This window comes from Ranitomeya imitator, chromosome 9 (genome assembly GCF_032444005.1).
Source record: "Ranitomeya imitator isolate aRanImi1 chromosome 9, aRanImi1.pri, whole genome shotgun sequence".
Classification (NCBI taxonomy): domain Eukaryota; kingdom Metazoa; phylum Chordata; class Amphibia; order Anura; family Dendrobatidae; genus Ranitomeya; species Ranitomeya imitator.
In genome coordinates this window covers 147,195,444-147,217,029 of record NC_091290.1, presented here as the reverse complement: position 1 = coordinate 147,217,029, position 21,586 = coordinate 147,195,444, and the positions used below count along the sequence as shown (strand labels likewise).

Sequence of the window (21,586 nt, the reverse complement as noted above, 5' to 3'; positions counted from 1 at the left end):
CATAGGGGCAGTATTATAGTAGTTATATTCTTGTACATATGGGCAGTATTATAGTTATATTCTTGTACATAGGAGCAGTATTATAGTAGTTATATTCTTGTACATAGGAGCAGTATTATAGTAGTTATATTCTTGTACATAGGAGCAGTATTATAGTAGTTATATTCTTGTATATAGGGGCAGTATTATAGTAGTTATATTCTTGTACATAGGGGCAGTATTATAGTAGTTATATTCTTGTACATAGGAGCAGTATTATAGTAGTTATATTCTTGTATATAGGGGGCAGTATTATAGTAGCTATATTCTTGTATATAGGGGGCAGTATTATAGTAGTTATATTCTTGTACATAGGGGCAGTATTATAGTAGTTATATTCTTGTACATAGGAGCAGTATTATAGTAGTTATATTCTTGCACATAGGGGGCAGTATGATCTAGTCAGTACCAGCTAATCTCATCACGGTTTCCATGTTGCTACTTTGCTATTAGGAATATAAACAAATCCTCTGCTCACTTCTGTATCCAGAAATACCGGTTTGGATATTCTTTGTTTTTTTCTGATTAACCTCTTCTCTTTCGTCAGGCCAGTTTTCATCTGCTGTCAGAGAGCTGCATTGTCTCTTTGGTTGTTTTTTTAAATGCAAACACATTTGTCTTTTTAAAGTTGCCGGCTGCTTTCCCTTCCCCATGCTTTACACTGCTGCTCAGCTCCATCAAGACGCAGCTATGGCAAGTACAGTATATTATTATTCAATGACTAAACTTAGCTGTGTTGTCTTTAATGGCAGTCTGGAAGTTAAGGCTTTGTGCCCACGTTCAGGAAAGCATGCAGAATTTTCATGAGCAAATCCGGACTCCTTTCACAGGAAATCCGCTCGCATTTTTATTTTTGCTGGAGGTTCCCAATGCAATAATATATCTGCAAAACGGCGAAAAATTCGCAAAATTAATGAACATGCTGCGTTTTTTCCTGGAAAGAAACGCAGCATGGACACAAAAATTGCGGAATGCATTAAAATGATGGGATGCTTAATGTAAGCGTTTTTAAGGGTTTTTGCAGCGGAAAACCGCCGAAAAACGCGAAAAAAACCCAAAAATCCTTAACGTTGGCACACAATCTTAATGTAGTAGGTTCCATGCTTTACACTGCAGCTCTGACTGCTCACATCGGTGACGATATTTGGACAAACAAAAGCTAAAAAAACATATTAGAAGTTAAAAACACATTTTTTTTTTACATTTCTTAAAAAAAGTAGTTAGTTTATTTTTCTCAGCCATTTGTACATATTACAGATTTTACAGCGGACGTCTCGCGACGGGTTATCATTAACGGTCGGTGCCATTTTGGTCTTTTAGGCAGGAGTCCAATTTTTTGGTTGTTTTTTTTCTCTCGGCATCATACGGAGCGTGATTACCGCCAGGAGAGATGGGTTGGACATGCGGTCACCGGTCACATTATTTTCCCGCTTTTTATTCTTGGAATTTTTTTTTTTTCCGTTTAGACTTAAATAAATAATTAAAATTCCTGCTGAAAACGCTTCCATGGGATCAATGGAAAAAAAATAGAAGAAAAATAAAAACGAAAATAATTACAAAATATATAAACGACAAATACGAGGGTTTTCTCCTCCCCCAACGTGTTCATCTGCGGTCAGCAGGCGAATGGCGAATTTCTCTGAAGCGACTAGTAATTTTTGAGGGCGTCTTCGGGGATGAGGGTGTTAAAGGGACGGTCCCATAAGGTGCTCGTTATGCCAAATCCTAGAGAAAGGGGGAGAAGAAAAGAGAAGGTGAGCGACAGGTAACCTGCGGGCTTCACCTAGTCTGGGCTCATATTAAAACAACTGCATGCTACTTTCTCCCGTAGGGTCGGAAATTTGGGGGTTACCCTTGTGCGGTACTTTCCAATATGCATCCCAGTAATTTCTGCAGCAAAATGCACGACTAATTTGCAAAACATGCCACAACTGGTGTAAAAGTGTGGGCAAGAGGGAAGTCCATGCCCCCTGGGGAGCCGGAGGCTCGCCCCTCCGATCCGCCATTGCTTGCACACCTGTTATAACGTTTATTCCATTTCCAAATATTTAGACACCCGCCTGTGACAATACCTGGATTAGCACTGGGTAAATCCCGCACCTCCCTGATTGTGTCTCCTGGTAACAACCACTTAATTGATGCCCGCGTTGTTGTCACAGCCGCGCCCCAATGGGCGACATCACCCAACACACTGCTGTGTGCACACATCTGCCGCAGCAATCACAATGTCATCACTTACCGGATTTCTGGTGCTCGAAGTGATGGCGGACGTGGTAAGACTTGAGCCAGGCGAGGTAAGACCCCTTAGAGGGCGAGCCATAGTGCAGGTAGTAGTGCGTCATGTCATAGGCCACATACCCAAACAGACCCCCGACAAAGAGGGAGAGCCCCAATACTGGCGGCAGGACCACCTGTAGGATCAGGTACAGCGGGATGATGACAAACGAGGCCGGGACCGGAGGAAAAACCAGACGGGAGCTGTCGAAGGGAGACTAGAAAAGAGAGAGAGCGGTCAGGGGGTGCAGGGATAATACACGGCGGTGCAACGCCAGGCACACGGTATGGCGGCACTATTCACAAATCCAGGGGTTAGAGCTGACCTGGCACCGACTACGGCAGCCGCCGTGGCACCGACTACTGCCGCCAACGTGGCACCGACTACTGCCGCCAACGTGGCACCGACTACTGCCGCCAACGTGGCACCGACTACTGCCGCCAACGTGGCACCGACTACTGCCGCCAACGTGGCACCGACTACTGCCGCCAACGTGGCACCGACTACTGCCGCCAGGTATCAGCCGCCAGTGAGGGATGAACCACCGCAGACCCCAGCTCACCTTATGATGCTGTCCGTGGAGCATAAAATGCAGGGTGATGAGGAAGTAATTACTGGCGGGGGGATTCATGTGAAATATATAGCGGTGGATTCCATATTCCATCAGCGACCAGACCAACGTTCCCACAAGGAAGAGAGGGAAGAAGACGAGCGAGGACACAGGGATGGAGTACTCTGCCAACACAAAAATCAGTACAAGATCAGTAATGTACACAGTGACTGCACCAGCAGAATAGTGAGTGCAGCTCTGGGGTATAATACAGGATGTAACTCAGGATCAGTAATGTATGTACACAGTGACTGCACCAGCAGAATAGTGAGTGCAGCTCTGGGGTATAATACAGGATGTAACTCAGGATTAGTAATGTATGTACACAGTGACTGCACCAGCAGAATAGTGAGTGCAGCTCTGGAGTACAATACAGGATGTAACTCAGGATCAGTAATGTAATGTATGTACACAGTGACTGCACCAGCAGAATAGTGAGTGCAGCTCTGGAGTATAATACAGGATGTAACTCAGGATCAGTAATGTAATGTATGTACACAGTGACTGCACCAGCAGAATAGTGAGTACAGCTCTGGAGTATAACACAGGATGTAACTCAGGATCAGTAATGTAATGTATGTACACAGTGACTGCACCAGCAGAATAGTGAGTACAGCTCTGGAGTATAACACAGGATGTAACTCAGGATCAGTAATGTAATGTATGTACACAGTGACTGCACCAGCAGAATAGTGAGTGCAGCTCTGGGGTATAATACAGGATATAACTCAGGATCAGTAATGTAATGTATGTACACAGTGACTGCACCAGCAGAATAGTGAGTGCAACTCTGGGGTATGATACAGGATGTAACTCAGGATCAGTAATGTAATGTATGTACACAGTGACTGCACCAGCAGAATAGTGAGTGCAGCTCTGGGGTATGATACAGGATGTAACTCAGGATCAGTAATGTAATGTATGTACACAGTGACTGCACCAACAGAATAGTGAGTGCAGCTCTGGGGTATGATACAGGATGTAACTCAGGATCAGTAATGTAATGTATGTACACAGTGACTGCACCAGCAGAATAGTGAGTGCAGCTCTGGAGTATAATACAGGAGGTAACTCAGGATCAGTAATGTAATGTATGTACACAGTGACTGCACCAGCAGAATAGTGAGTGCAGCTCTGGAGTATAATACAGGATGCAACTCAGGATCAGTAATATAATGTATGTACACAGTGACTGCACCAGCAGAATAGTGAGCGCAGCTCTGAACTATAATACAGGATGTAACTCAGTAGCAGTAATGTAATGTATGTACACAGTGACTGCACCAGCAGAATAGTGAGTGAAGCTCTGAACTATAATACAGGATGTAACTCAGGATCAGTAATGTAATGTATGTACACAGTGACTGCACCAGCAGAATAGTGAGTGCTGCTCTGAAGTATAATACAGGATGTAACTCAGTAGCAGTAATGTATGTACACAGTGACTGCACCAGCAGAATAGTGAGTGCAGCTCTGGGGTATAATACAGGATGCAACTCAGGGTTAGTAATTTAATGTATGTACACAGTGACTGCACCAGCAGAATAGTGAGTGCAGCTCTGGGGTATAATACAGGATGTAACTCAGGATTAGTAATGTATGTACACAGTGACTGCACCAGCAGAATAGTGAGTGCAGCTCTGGAGTATAATACAGGATGTAACTCAGGATCAGTAATGTAATGTATGTACACAGTGACTGCACCAGCAGAGTAGTGAGTGCAGCTCTGGAGTTTAATACTGGAGGTAATGTAGAAGCAGTATAATTAGTGCAGTTACAGCTTCTTATATTTATTAATTAGTAATGTGACAATTACATCATTTGGGTCTAAGCTGCAAATTTGGCCATGACAATAGTGTGTTAAATTTGGCCCCCAGTATCGGCATATCTTACCTGTAGTGAATGAAGCAAACAGCCTGGTATCCCCTCGTGCCAGTTCTGTGAGACAATACCAGGTTAAATATACGATTACCGGCGCCCACACCGCCAGCACGATGTACCTGGAAGCAGGAAAGCAAATGCAATTACTACAGATATCCGCTGTGTAGACGCGTCGCTCCTGTACAGTCATCACAATGTGACAAACACAAATAGTAATAATGGAGATGAGCAGTTTCGCTGCGGGGGACAACTTCGGAGAACAACTGTGGGTCACGGCTATGGGGGTCGGCGGCAGAGCGCGGCTGCCCGGGTCGGCGGCAGAGCGCGGCTGCCCGGGTCGGCGGCAGAGCGCGGCTGCCCGGGTCGGCGGCAGAGCGCGGCTGCCCGGGTCGGCGGCAGAGCGCGGCTGCCCGGGTCGGCGGCAGAGCGCGGCTGCCCGGGTCGGCGGCAGAGCGCGGCTGCCCGGGTCGGCGGCAGAGCGCGGCTGCCCGGGTCGGCGGCAGAGCGCGGCTGCCCGGGTCGGCGGCAGAGCGCGGCTGCCCGGGTCGGCGGCAGAGCGCGGCTGCCCGGGTCGGCGGCAGAGCGCGGCTGCCCGGGTCGGCGGCAGAGCGCGGCTGCCCGGGTCGGCGGCAGAGCGCGGCTGCCCGGGTCGGCGGCAGAGCGCGGCTGCCCGGGTCGGCGGCAGAGCGCGGCTGCCCGGGTCGGCGGCAGAGCGCGGCTGCCCGGGTCGGCGGCAGAGCGCGGCTGCGGGGGACTGTTTTGCTGCTGGCAGGTTTTGGTTCTCCTTGGTGAGATCCAGATCAGGTCCAGAGTCTCCATGGGAAATATAAGTAAAGCAGCGGAAGTGAAGTAACAGTCTCTCAGCCGTGGGGCGTCTCTTCTGCCATCTGTGCTCTCAGTTTGTCACACAACATGTCGGCATTAAGTCTCCTCCTCAGATCGGTGACATTCACACTCCACAATGGACACAGTGAGCGTCATACGAGTGTCACCCCGCACACACGAGACCTCCACACATAAGACCGTCCATTCTGTGACAATGCTTCCTTTTCCTCTCGTTACAGGATTGTGCACCGATGGAGCCACAAACCCATAAGGCTCAACACCCCCTGACCCGAGCGATGCTCTGGAGACTCCATGCAAAAGTCCTGAACGACAATCTAATGGTTCTGAAATGACGGCCATGGAGAGGGAGATTTTGGGGGTGCACGTTACATGTAAGATAACCCTGGGAGCATTCACTGAGTGCTGGAGCAGCGCTCACCATGAGGTCTTTGAACACCACTCCACAAGGTCTGATTGGAAGAGTCGGATGGGTCTGTCCACCGGCTGATGAACCCACTCGTCATACTTTTCACGCAAGTGACCGACCTGCCAGAGCAGCGGCTTCTCCCAGTCCACCAAGTCCTGAAACACAAAGATATTCTCAGGTTATTCCCCATGCAGAGCGAGACGAATCCTGCCCTGGAGAAGCCAGAAAGAAATGGCGGAAACACCCAGCCGGTGTCACTGCAGCATCCACATGGCAAGGAGACGGCCCAGAGAATTACACCTCAGGGACCAACACAGTATCCACACATTACTGCCACTTATTCACTGATCCCCCATAGCAGCAACAGCCGAGAACTAACCGCTCAAGAAAATACAAGGAACAATACTAATCCTAAGTTACATCCCATAATAACCTCCTGAGCTGCACTCACTATTCTGCTGGTGCAGTCACTGTGTACATACATTACATTACTGATCCTGAGTTACATCCTGTATTATACCCCAGGGCTGCACTCACTATTCTGCTGGTGCAGTCACTGTGTACATACATTACATTACTGATCCGGAGTTACATCCTGTATTATACCCCAGAGCTGCACTCACTATTCTGCTGGTGCAGTCACTATGTACATACATTACAGTACTGATCCTGAGTTACATCCTGTATTATACCCCAGAGCTGCACTCACTATTCTGCTGGTGCAGTCACTGTGTACATACATTACTGATCCTGAGTTACATCCTGTATTATACCCCAGAGCTGCACTCACTATTCTGCTGGTGCAGTCACTGTGTACAAACATTACTGATCCTGAGTTACATCCTGTATTATACTCCAGAGCTGCACTCACTATTCTGCTGGTGCAGTCACTGTGTACATACATTACATTACTGATCCTCAGTTACATCCTGTATTATACCCCAGAGCTGCACTCACTATTCTGCTGGTGCAGTCACTGTGTACATACATTACATTACTGATCCTGAGTTACATCCTGTATTATACCCCAGAGCTGCACTCACTATTCTGCTGGTGCAGTCACTGTGTACATACATTACTGATCCTGAGTTACATCCTGTATCATACCCCAGAGCTGCACTCACTATTCTGCTGGTGCAGTCTCTGTGTACATACATTACTGATCCTGAGTTACATCCTGTATTATACCCCAGAGCTGCACTCACTATTCTGCTGGTGCAGTCACTGTGTACATACATTACATTACTGATCCTGAGTTACATCCTGTATCATACCCCAGAGCTGCACTCAGTATTCTGCTGGTGCAGTCACTGTGTACATACATTACTGATCCTGAGTTACATCCTGTATTATACCCCAGAGCTGCACTCACTATTCTGCTGGTGCAGTCACTGTGTACATACATTACTGATCCAGAGTTACCTCCTGTATTATACTCCAGAGCTGCACTCACTATTCTGCTGGTGCAGTCACTGTGTACATAGGCAGGGATGCTGATGCTTCGTACAGAATCGGATTTAAACATTACACTTTGTAAACTAAATCTCCACAATCAGTTCTATGCACACAGTGAACAGGCAGGGGATGCTGGGAGATTTCAGCTGTGGACCTGCAGAGCAGAGATCGTTGTGCAGATGTAACTTGTTGCTTTCGGAGAACATATAAGAATATATGATGATGAAAAGTAGAGATTATTTCCATCTTTGGGCCTTGTGCCCTCAGGAGCGGAGCTGCAGTGACGACGCAGAACACGCGGGCGATGAACGCTCTGCGGTGTCACCTCGATGAGCAGGAGGGGAACACCTGAATCCTGAGCCGCCCGGCAAACAAACCCTGAACAGCGGGAGCATGTCGGCAGGTGAATCGCGTACAATACCCGGGATCACATGCTGCGGAGTGGTCTGTGCGGTGCCAACCTCCATGGCAGGCAGACCGTGCGCCCGCCTTATATTTGGCTGATAACAGCAGACAATAGCGGGTATTCTGCAGTAAGTAGCACAGATGTGGGCTGTATAGGAAGACTGCAGAGACCCGTGTGTCGTAACCAGTGCCTTCCCCCGTCCCACCATTCTGTAATAAAAGACACCAAACAACAGCTTCCAAGGGTCAGCCGGGGAGAAAGAGGGAGAACCTGGTCCCGTCGCTAGAATTTAACCCCTTAGGGTGTGGCCTAATTCCCCTCTTCCCCCCGGTTGGTCCGCTGGGCGTCCCAATCATGACCTCACCTGGGGAGGTAGTGGGAGGGGGGAATTGGGCACTGCACAGATTTCCCCTCTAGCTATCCCTTAGGGGCTCTGCAGTCAGAGGCACGCACCTTATACAGTACCGTGCCTACCAATCTGTTTATCAGACTGTGCCCGTAACTCTATACACCACCTATACGGCAGCCTCCTATCTTATCCTCCAACGTGACCCTTAGACTCCACAGGAACCATCTGCTCCGACCCGGCGGCGGAGTTAACCCTTCCCGTTATCGGTGAGTCTGAGGATCAGTTCTCAGGCGGCGTCCTCTGGTGATCACTGCCGTCAGTCTGGGGACGCTCATCCTGTCCGGTAAGTGCCCGACAGTCTAGAAGAGAGGTGTAAGGAAACATTCCCACAAGGAAAATCCGCTGCAGCCCTCCAGGCTATCTAACTACAGAGCCGTTTCGCCCCATGGATTGCTAAAGGTAAAACCTGCCACATGATCGTTACCTTCACCTACATATTCTCTGTATTCTTAATAAACATTCATGGAAAGCTGATGCATAAAATTCGGTTATTTAATATTCACAAATACAGTAAAGGAGACCCGTCACTTACCATAAATTTGCAATTTTTATACCGGGGGGTGTAATTGCCGTTGTTCTCCTGAATGCAACGCCATTTTTTCTCTCATTCCTGCGCCTCGCCATTCCCAAGATATGGCCGCCTCTTCACTGTGTATAGATCTATGCGTTTTAGCCAAGTGGGCGTAATCCTAATGGAGACACTCGCAAAAGACCATGCCCATTTGGAAAAAAGGCTAGCTTTATCTGCAGGGAAGGAGGCGGCCATATCTCGGGAATGGTGAGGAGCAGGAAGAAGAGAAAAACAGCATCGGATTCAGGCAAACAGCGTGTAAAGAAAGAACGTGTCTATGGAAAGTGACAGGTTCCCTTTAATCTCAATTCATGTATTGTAAAGATGTCCACGGCCAGAGAAGATTATCACATTTATTCCACCGGATGAACAGACAGTAAAGCAGCTGACCCAAGCGACCGGTCACATCAGAAATAGCGGCGTCTGTGGGATTTCTCACCGTTTCCGGGTTAAAGGTTGTGAACTGAATCCCGTCTGAGTAGTGAGGCGTCTTCTTCGTGTGGTGATTCCTTCGCTCCCTCAAGGGCTGGAAAAGAATAAAAAATAAAATAAATAATGATCAAGTCTTAATTATAAGGAGCGTCATCTCCATAGGCGCAATGTGCGGAGAGTCATCACCGTTCCCCCCCCACCTTCCTCATCAGGTCACACAGGGGTCTACACTGGAGAATACAGTGCGGAGAGTTACCATTACCCCACCAGGTCACACAGGGGTCTACACTGGAGGATACAGTGCGGAGAGTCACCACCATTACCCCACCAGGTCACACAGGGGTCTACACTGGAGGATACAGTGCGGAGAGTCACCACTATTACCCCACCAGGTCACACAGGGGTCTACACTGGAGAAAACAGTGCGGAGAGTCACCACTATTACCCCACCAGGTCATACAGGGGTCTACACTGGAGAAAACAGTGTGGAGAGTTACCACTATTACCCCACCAGGTCACACAGGGGTCTACACTGGAGGATACAGTGCGGAGAGTCACCACTATTACCCCACCAGGTCATACAGGGGTCTACACTGGAGAAAACAGTGTGGAGAGTTACCACTATTACCCCACCAGGTCACACAGGGGTCTACACTGGAGGATACAGTGCGGAGAGTCACCACCATTACCCCACCAGGTCATACAGGGGTCTACACTGGAGGATACAGTGCGGAGAGTCACCACTATTACCCCACCAGGTCACACAGGGGTCTACACTGGAGAAAACAGTGCGGAGAGTCACCACTATTACCCCACCAGGTCATACAGGGGTCTACACTGGAGGATACAGTGTGGAGAGTCACCACCATTACCCCACCAGGTCACACAGGGGTTTACACTGGAGAATACAGTGCGGAGTCACCACTATGTCACACAGGGGTCTACACTGGAGATTACAGTGTGGAGCGTCACCACCATTCCCCCACCAGGTCACACAGCGGTCTACACTGGAGATTACAGTGTGGAGAGCCACAACCATTCCCCCCACCAGGTCACACAGGGGTCTACACTGGAGAATACAGTGCGGAGAGTCACCACAATTCCTCCCACCAGGTCACACAGGGTCTACACTGGAGATTACAGTGTGGGTTGAGTCACCACCATTCCCCCCGCCAGGTCACACAGGGGTTTACACTAGAGATTACGGTGCGAAGAGTCACCACAATTTCCCCCCACTAGGTCACATAGGGTTCTACACTGGAGGATACAGTGCGGAGAGTCACCACCATTACCCCACCAGGTCACACAGGGGTTTACACTGGAGAATACAGTGCGGAGTCACCACCATGTCACACAGGGGTCTACACTGGAGATTAAAGTGTGGAGAGTCACCTCCATTCCCCCACCAGGTCACACAGCGGTCTACACTAGAGATTACAGTGCAAAGAGTCACCACAATTTCCCCCCACTAGGTCACATAGGGTTCTACACTGGAGATTACAGTGTGAAGAGTCACCACAATTTCCCCCCACTAGGTCACATAAGGTTCTACACTGGAGAATATAGTGCGGAGAGTCCCCACCATTCCCCCCCACCAGGACACACAAGGGTCTACACTGGAGAATACAGTGCAGAGAGTCACCACCATTCCCTCTACCACGTCACTCCGGGGTCTACACTGGAGATTAGAGTTGTAGTGTGTGGGTTTTTTTTCTCTATCTGAAAACAATCCCAAACCTCCTTCTGTTCCTCGTCATCGTGTATAATTATAGTAGCTAGAGCTCAGGTTTTCTGATGCAGGTTCTGTCCGCCTGCAGCCACCACTAGGGGGAGCTCTCTGCACGGTATCATTCAGCTCCCCCATTGGACGTGTATACAGTGAGCTCCCCCTTGTGGTGGCTTCAGCCGGGAGACCAGACATTGCAGCAACTTCTGCGTCAGAAGATAAAGATCTAGAAATATGACATTAACGCAGATTATCAACACAATCCAGACAGAATAAACCTATGGGTGGCACTAAGCCCGACCCTTCTTAGCTCAGCAGCATTGACATGCAAGAGTTAAAATGTTGTGCTGCGCTCGCTCAATTTCCAGGAATACGAGCATTCGGTGACTTTTGATTTCACACATCCAGAGATGTCACAAGTCCGGCGTGACTAATACATGTGATGTCGGGGAACTTCAGATTTCCTTTAAGGTCCAGTTCTCGTTATTTGTCATGGTCAGGTTCATTAAGAAAAAAAATTAAATTAAGATTCAGATGCAAAGAAAGCTGCAGAGAGCAAAAGAAATGCCGATATCTGACCGGGCGCCGACATCACTGCGCAGGAGAAAAGCACCGCTGTTTTATCAGTATTGTATCCCCACAGAATGAAGGGAGTGCAGCTCTGAAGGGGAAATGCAGCCACAGATGAGATTCAGCATGTCACAGGATAGAGAGCATTTATCTTCACACAATGAGACAAATACATCAGGAACATAATAAACTTGCACACCAGGTAATAATACAACAAGGAAAAGTATCCGACGCCGCTCCGCAAGGGGAAAATAGAAAATGTGACAAACCATTAATATAAAAGAAAGGCAAAACAGATGGGTAATAGGAGAGCGAAAGACAACAAACTGCGTCACCAGGGAGGATACACAGGGAAGAACGGGATAATAAGGGGATACGTCACTATGGGACATAGCCCTCATAATGATACCCAACCAACAGTAAGAAATTCAGGCTAAAAATCGCCAACTCTTACCCACTGAGCAAAGAAGATGGTCCCCAAATCACCTAGAAAGAGTTACATCCTGTATTATACCCCAGAGCTGCACTCACTATTCTGCTGGTGCAGTCACTGTGTACATACATTACATTACTAATCCTGAGTTACATCCTACATTATACTCCAGAGCTGCACTCACTATTCTGCTGGTGCAGTCACTGTGTACATACATTACATTACTGATCCTGAGTTACATCCTGTATTATACTCCTGAGCTGCACTCACTATTCTGCTGGTGCAGTCACTGTGTACATACATTACATTACTGATCCCGAGTTACATCCTGTATTATACTCCTGAGCTGCACTCACTATTCTGCTGGTGCAGTCACTGTGTACATACATTACATTACTGATCCCGAGTTACATCCTGTATTATACTCCTGAGCTGCACTCTCTATTCTGCTGGTGCAGTCACTGTGTACATACATTACATTACTGATCCTGACTTACATCCTGTATTATACTCCAGAGCTGCGCTCACTATTCTGCTGGTGCAGTCACTATGTACATACATTACATTACTGATCCTGAGTTACATCCTGTATTATACCCCAGAGCTGCACTCACTATTCTGCTGGTGCAGTCACTGTGTACATACATTACATTACTGATCCTGAGTTACATCCTGTATTATACCCCAGAGCTGCACTCACTATTCTGCTGGTGCAGTCACTGTGTACATACATTACATTACATTACTAATCCTGAGTTACATCCTACATTATACTCCAGAGCTGCATTCACTATTCTGCTGGTGCAGTCACTGTGTACATACATTACATTACTGATCCCGAGTTACATCCTGTATTATACTCCTGAGCTGCACTCACTATTCTGCTGGTGCAGTCACTGTGTACATACATTACATTACTAATCCTGAGTTACATCCTACATTATACTCCAGAGCTGCACTCACTATTCTGCTGGTGCAGTCACTGTGTACATACATTACTGATCCTGAGTTACCTCCTGTATTATACTCCAGAGCTGCACTCACTATTCTGCTGGTGCAGTCACTGTGTACAAACATTACTGATCCGGAGTTAAATCCTGTATTATACCCCAGAGCTGCACTCACTATTCTGCTGGTGTAGTCACTGTGTACATACATTACTGATCCTGAGTTACATCCTGTATTATACTACAGAGCTGCACTCCCTATTCTGCTGGTGCAGTCACTGTGTAGATACATTACATTATTGATCCTGAGTTACATCCTGTATTATATTCCAGAGCTGCACTCACTATTCTGCTGGTGCAGTCACAATGTAGATACATTACATTACTGATCCTGAGTTACATCCTGTATTATACTCCAGAGCTGCACTCACTATTCTGCTGGTGCAGTCACTGTGTACATACATTACATTACTGACCCTGAGTTACATCCTGTATTATACCCCAGAGCTGCACTCACTATTCTGCTGGTGCAGTCACTGAGTACATACATTACATTACTGACCCTGAGTTACATCCTGTATTATACCCCAGAGCTGCACTCACTATTCTGCTGGTGCAGTCACTGTACATACATTACATTACTGATCCTGAGTTACATCCTGTATTATACTCCAGAGCTGCACTCACTATTCTGCTGGTGCAGTCACTGTGTACATACATTACTGATCCTGAGTTACATCCTGTATTATACCCCAGAGCTGCACTCACTATTCTGCTGGTGCAGTCACTGTACATACATTACATCTGATTTTTCCTCAGTAATCAGTAATATATCTGACATGAGACATAGCTCCTGCTCCCGGCGGCGCAGTCTCCGCGCTGCAGGCGGTGGCACGGGGCGCAGGGCGCTGGCACGTGCGGTGTGATATTGTGCACTCACAGTAGGAGTCTTTGTACCAATCTGTTCCACACATGGAGACTTGTTCCGTACTGGGAACGACTAGAGCAATCTCAAAACGGGGAGAATTCAAATGAGAACCTGACGCCCTCCCCGGACACAACAATACCCCATTGTGATCGCTGACACTGGAGGAAATCTCCACTAAGCTTCCCCGGAACAGAATAGATTTTTATTGCAAATGTTTACGGTTCCCAGAATTCATTCAATGACCATGTCTCTAGTCACATCCAGAGCTGCATTCACCTGCAGGTTTCTGTGCATTATGGGAGCGCACACCGACCTGCAACACTCCGGATGAGGAAGACCCCAACGACCCCCTTCTCCTAGGATGGGGACAGTGTCATTGGTTTGGACCAATAGCCTCTATGATGGTGCAGCGCTTTGCTTTCAGCTCCATTCACAAACACCATTACTTTAACAGTAATGCGGCCACTAGGTGGCACTACACAACTGTAGAAATACAGGGCAGCTTCATGAGATACAGGGTGGATTCTTACCTTCACAGTAATGTGGCCACAAGGTGGCACTACACAACTGTAGAAATACAGAGCAGCTTCCTGAGATACCGGGTGGATTCTCACCTTCACAGTAATGCGGCCACTAGGTGGCACTACACAACTGTGGAAATACAGAACAGATTCCTGAGATACCGGGTGGATTCTTACCTTCACAGTAATGCGCCCACTAGGTGGCACTACACAACTGTGGAAATACAGAGCGGCTTCCTGAGATACCAGGTGGATTCTTACCTTCACAGTAATGTGGCCACTAGGTGGCACTACACAACTGTAGAAATACAGGGCAGCTTCATGAGATACAGGGTGGATTCTTACCATCACAGTAATGCGGCCACTAGATGGCACTACACAACTGTGGAAATACAGAGCAGCTTCCTGAGATACCGGGTGGATTCTTACCATCACAGTAATGCGCCCACTAGGTGGCACTACACAACTGTGGAAATACAGAGCAGCTTCCTGAGATACCAGGTGGATTCTTACCTTCACAGTAATGCGCCCACTAGGTGGCACTACACAATTGTGGAAATACAGAGCAGCTTCCTGAGATACCAGGTGGATTCTTACCTTCACAGTAATGCGCCCACTAGGTGGCACTACACAACTGTGGAAATACAGAGCAGATTCCTGAGATACCGGGTGGATTCTTACCTTCACAGTAATGCGCCCACTAGGTGGCACTACACAATTGTGGAAATACAGAGCGGCTTCCTGAGATACCGGGTGGATTCTTACCTTCACAGTAATGCGCCCACTAGGTGGCACTACACAACTGTGGAAATACAGAGCAGCTTCCTGAGATACCGGGTGGATTCTTACCTTCACAGTAATGCGGCCACTAGGTGGCACTACACAACTGTGGAAATACAGGGCAGCTTCATTAGATACAGGGTGGATTCTTACCTTCACAGTAATGCGACCACTAGGTGGCACTACACAATTGTGGAAATACAGAGCGGCTTCCTGAGATACCGGGTGGATTCTTACCTTCACAGTAATGTGGCCACAAGGTGGCACTACACAACTGTGGAAATACAGAGCAGATTCCTGAGATACCGGGTGGATTCTTACCTTCACAGTAATGCGGCCACTAGGTGGCACTACACAACTGTGGAAATACAGAGCGGCTTCCTGAGATACCAGGTGGATTCTTACCTTCACAGTAATGCGCCCACTAGGTGGCACTACACAACTGTGGAAATACAGGGCAGCTTCATTAGATACAGGGTGGATTCTTACCTTCACAGTAATGTGGCCACAAGGTGGCACTACACAACTGTGGAAATACAGAGCAGCTTCCTGAGATACAGGGTGGATTCTTACCATCACAGTAATGCGCCCACTAGGTGGCACTACACAACTGTGGAAATACAGAGCAGCTTCCTGAGATACCAGGTGGATTCTTACCTTCACAGTAATGCGCCCACTAGGTGGCACTACACAATTGTGGAAATACAGAGCAGCTTCCTGAGATACAGGGTGGATTCTTGCCTTCACAGTAATGCGGCCACTAGGTGGCACTACACAATTGTGGAAATACAGAGCGGCTTCCTGAGATACCGGGTGGATTCTTACCTTCACAGTAATGTGCCCACTAGGTGGCACTACACAACTGTGGAAATACAGAGCAGCTTCCTGAGATACCGGGTGGATTCTTACCTTCACAGTAATGCGGCCACTAGGTGGCACTACACAACTGTGGAAATACAGAGCAGCTTCCTGAGATACCAGGTGGATTCTTACCTTCACAGTAATGCGGCCACTAGGTGGCACTACACAACTCTGGACATACAGGGCAGCTTCCTGAGATACCAGGTGGATTCTCACCTTCACAGTAATGCGGCCACTAGGTGGCACTACACAATTGTGGAAATACAGAGCAGCTTCCTGAGATACCGGGTGGATTCTCACCTTCACAGTAATGCGGCCACTAGGTGGCACTACACAATTGTGGAAATACAGAGCAGCTTCATGAGATACCGGGTGGATTCTTACCTTCACAGTAATGCGGCCACTAGGTGGCACTACACAACTGTGGAAATACAGAGCGGCTTCATGAGATACCGGGTGGATTCTGCTTTATTTGCTGTTTTAACAAGGATCTAGTCTGGTCTTTTCCTTCTCTGTGCAGAGGGGTAAAGCAGGATAAAGCCCTCACAGCCATCGGTGATGACTCACGTGATCAGTCACAAAGCCTGAAGCAACAGAGCGACTTCGGTCTCAGACAAGTTGGTTGCCTAAAAAAATTATTTTCCATCTTCTGAACGACTATTTTAAAATTGCAATTTTGCATTTTCACATCTTTGGCTCCAGCAGCTTACTGACATTGATCTTACTCTAATGCGCAGCCTTGTGATAGAGGTCAGGCCGCCGTCTACTACAACCACACCCACTCTGGGAGAATTCTTTTTATATCTGCATCTAAACAAAATTTTATCAGTGCACAAATGTTTGCGTTTTGCGACAAGGCGTCCATTATAGGTTGGCACAGCGGCGTCCGACCTTCAGCCATCACCGGTCTGAGACAGACGGCAAAGTTTCAATTGAAAGAATCTTCCGTGCCGCCACAGTCAGTACATACATAGGAACCGGAAAAAGAATGGTTAATACAATGACACCGTCAAAAATGTGCAGCGTGTTCCCTCCAGTCATTGTGCCCTCAGTCCTGGCATTCATAAAATTCCTGCTCCCACCCGCAGGTTGCTGAGCACAGAGCGGCACAGACAAGCACAGTGAGCGCCATTTACTGCGGCCCACGTGCATTCACATCCCATACTCTACGTGGGGGAGAAACGCGGAGCTGTCGCCACCGATGTCCACTGCGCAAGCCGCTGTCATCTCAGCCACGGACGCAAGGACCCTCCTAGACTTACACCGCGAGGAAATGGGGGGCACAAAACTGTATTCTGATCGACCCATAATACCATAGCATAAAGCAGTGATCCCGTGTAATCCCTGCTCCATAATGAGGAAAACACGTGACAACTGCTCAGATAACGCGCAACTCTGGTTGTCAGGTAACAAAACGTTTCAGGTGTTGCTAATAAAGCAGAAGACCCAAACGGCACCAGTGCCCATAACTATAATACCGCCCCCTATGTACAAGAATATAACTACTATAATACTGCCCCCTATGTACAATAATATAACTACTATAATACTGCTCCTATGTACAAGAATATAACTACTATAATACTGCCCCTATGTACAAGAATATAACTACTATAATACTGCTCCTATGTACAAGAATATAACTACTATAATACTGCCCCTATGTACAAGAATATAACTACTATAATACTGCTCCTATGTACAAGAATATAACTACATTAATACTGCCCCTATGTACAAGAATATAACTACTATAATACTGCTCCTATGTACAAGAATATAACTACTATAGTACTGTCCCTATATACAAGAATATAACTACTATAATACTGCTCCTATGTACAAGAATATAACTACTATAATACTGCTCCTATGTACAAGAATATAACTACTATAATACTGCTCCTATGTACAAGAATATAACTACTATAATACTGCTCCTATGTACAAGAATATAACTACTATAATACTGCTCCTATGTACAAGAATATAACTACTATAATACTGCTCCTATGTACAAGAATATAACTACTATAATACTGCTCCTATGTACAAGAATATAACTACTATAATACTGTCCCCTATGTACAAGAATATAACTACTATAATACTGCTCCTATGCACAAGAATATAACTACTATAATACTGCTCCTATGCACAAGAATATAACTACTATAATACTGCTCCTATGCACAAGAATGTAACTACTATAATACTGCCCCTATGTACAAGAATATAACTACTATAATACTGCTCCTATGCACAAGAATATAACTACTATAATACTGCTCCTATGTACAGGAATATAACTACTATAATACTGCCCCTATGTACAAGAATATAACTACTATAATACTGCTCCTATGTACAAGAATATAACTACTATAATACTGCTCCTATGTACAAGAATATAACTACTATAATACTGCTCCTATGTACAAGAATATAACTACTATAATACTGCCCCTATATACAAGAATATAACTACTATAATACTGCTCCTATGTACAAGAATATAACTACTATAATACTGCCCCTATGTACAGGAATATAACTACTATAATACTGCCCCTATGTACAGGAATATAACTACTATAATACTGCCCCCTATGTACAAGAATATAACTAGTATAATACTGCGCCTATGTACAAGAATATAACTACTATAATACTGCCCCCTATGTACAAGAATATAACTACTATAATACTGCTCCTATGTACAAGAATATAACTACTATAATACTGCTCCTATGTACAAGAATATAACTACTATAATACTGCTCCTATGTACAAGAATATAACTACTATAATACTGCTCCTATGTACAGGAATATAACTACTATAATACTGCCCCTATTTACAAGAATATAACTACTATAATACTGCTCCTATGTACAAGAATATAACTACTATAATACTGCTCCTATGTACAAGAATATAACTACTATAATACTGCTCCTATGTACAGGAATATAACTACTATAATACTGCTCCTATGTACAAGAATATAACTACTATAATACTGCCCCTATGTACAAGAATATAACTACTATAATACTGCCCCTATGTACAAGAATATAACCACTATAATACTGCCCCTATGTACAAGAATATAACTACTATTATACTGCCCCCTATGTACAATATAACTACTATAATACTGCCTCTATGTGCAAGAATATAACTACTATAATACTGCCCCCTATGTACAAGAATATAACTACTATAATACTGCCCCTATGTACAAGAATATAACTACTATAATACTGCCCCTATGTACAAGAATATAACTACTATAATACTGCTCCTATGTACAAGAATATAACTACTATAATACTGCCCCTATGTACAAGAATATAACTACTATAATACTGCTCCTATGTACAAGAATATAACTACTATAATACTGCCCCTATGTACAAGAATATAACTACTATAATACTGCTCCTATGTACAAGAATATAACTACTATAATACTGCTCCTATATACAAGAATATAACTACTATAATACTGCTCCTATGTACAAGAATATAACTACTATAATACTGCCCCTATGTACAGGAATATAACTACTATAATACTGCCCCTATGTACAGGAATATAAGTAGTAACAGGCAGCCATGATCATGTGCAGTAGGGATATGGCTAAATGATAAATTATGGGGTGAGTCAGTATAATACAAGTATGTGCGGTTATATGAAGTGATCGGTTCTTGATCGTTATCATAGTAATAAATTGAGAATTGTTCCTCGTGGGGATCAGTATCAGACAGAGCAGTGTCCGGTGCGGAGCTGCTGTATCTAATCCTACCATCTTCTGATGTATCTAAACCTACAGGTTGATGCACGTCCTCCGAGCACTACATCCCCCATCGTGTACCATCAGGGAAGGTCACTGTAACACAATGGTCGGAGTCACTCTGCCGCCTGCACGGAGATTACGTACGGCGCAGATTAGTTTATCAGTCGTGACGTGTCGCAGTTTCTTGTCGGATCCAAGGTGACTTGTGATCTGTGGTGCACGGCCGCTGGACCGCGTGTAATGAAGCCGTGATGTCAGCGCTGCCTTCATGACTTATGTATGGCCGGACACGCGATACGTGAAGGGGCCGCACCGCAGCACTGTATACATTACACCTGTAGTACAGGGAGGAGCCGGGGGGTCTACAGCGCCTGCCCACCACAGACAACCTCGGCACAAGAGATGACAATCTACATGAGGTCCATGGCAGCCGGGAGATGCCCCCCTACACTGAGGACCCCATGGATCGGGGGTAACATAAGGCTTCGGGATAGTGTTCGGAGGAGAAACGTTTCCAAGTGTATGTGCACACAGAGTCCGGCAGCGCCCTGTGTCACCCTCCACACATAGCGGTGCGGTATATGGCCGTACGGTATTAATCATCCTGACCGCAGCGCTCCTCCAAACTGCTTGTCATATCCATGTACCTCACGCCCTCGGGCCAATCTCAGGGATAACGGGCCGGCACGGACAATATTAATGGACGGTTAATTAAGGTTGTCACCGATGAAATCGACCCAGTCTAAGGGGTTAACAGCGACTGCAGCAGATAAGCGCCACGCGCCCCTTGTGATCCTTGTACCAGGTGCTGATGAGAACCGTCTATTTACTCTGCAATCAATAGTTAACCATCTACGCCGGCCGCGGGCTTTCTGTCAATGGGGAGGAGGGTTGGCACAATGGCGGCACGCCTACCGGTGACCCATGGAACAGATCTGGGCCCGGTCAGACCGGCTCTCACCACATGGGGAGGACACCTGACCCAGCAATGTTGTCTGGTGCTCCAGGTATCTGTACAAGTGGCCTAAAGCCCGAGGCTGCACTACTGAGGCACTGATGACTCGTCGTCATGGAAACCTTCATGGAGATTGTAGTGGACAGTGATAGATACAAGAATACAGAGCCCCCCCAACTGCCACACAGCGCCCCACTACCCCCATCATAGAGCGTCCCCCTGCTGAGCCGCTACCACACAGCACCACCCAATGCACCTGTCACGGAGCAACCCCCGCTGAACCCCTGCCACAGAGCACCCACTATGCCCATCAAAGACACACCTCTGAGCACCAGCTACAGAGCACCCCACTATGCCCATCAAAGACACACCTGAGCACCAGCTACAGAGCACCCCACTATGCCCAACAAAGACATACCTCTGGGCACCAGCTACAGAGCACCCCACTATGCCCATCAAAGACACCCCTCTGAGCACCAGCTACAGAGCACCCCACTATGCCCATCAAAGACATACCTCTGGGCACCAGCTACAGAGCACCCCACTATGCCCATCAAAGACACACCTCTGGGCACCAGCTACAGAGCACCCCACTATGCCCAACAAAGACATACCTCTGGGCACCAGCTACAGAGCACCCCACTATGCCCATCAAAGACACCCCTCTGAGCACCAGCTACAGAGCACCCCACTATGCCCATCAAAGACACCTCTGGGCACCAGCTACAGAGC

At 46.7% G+C, this 21,586-nt stretch overlaps 1 protein-coding gene across 1 annotated transcript in view; it reads right to left on the bottom strand.

Annotated features, from left to right (window-relative positions):
• Positions 1-841: 841 nt before the first annotated feature.
• FA2H (fatty acid 2-hydroxylase) overlaps positions 842-21,586 on the bottom strand; it is a 48,468-nt gene continuing 27,723 nt past the window's right edge. Inside the window, exons 2-7 of the mRNA XM_069739363.1 lie at positions 9,338-9,424; positions 6,070-6,212; positions 4,818-4,924; positions 2,877-3,049; positions 2,279-2,531; positions 842-1,764 (exon numbers count right to left, since the gene is read on the bottom strand). Of these exons, the coding sequence (XP_069595464.1) occupies positions 1,688-1,764; positions 2,279-2,531; positions 2,877-3,049; positions 4,818-4,924; positions 6,070-6,212; positions 9,338-9,424 (840 nt within the window). The 3' untranslated portion in view covers positions 842-1,687. The remainder of the gene's footprint in view (positions 1,765-2,278; positions 2,532-2,876; positions 3,050-4,817; positions 4,925-6,069; positions 6,213-9,337; positions 9,425-21,586) is intronic.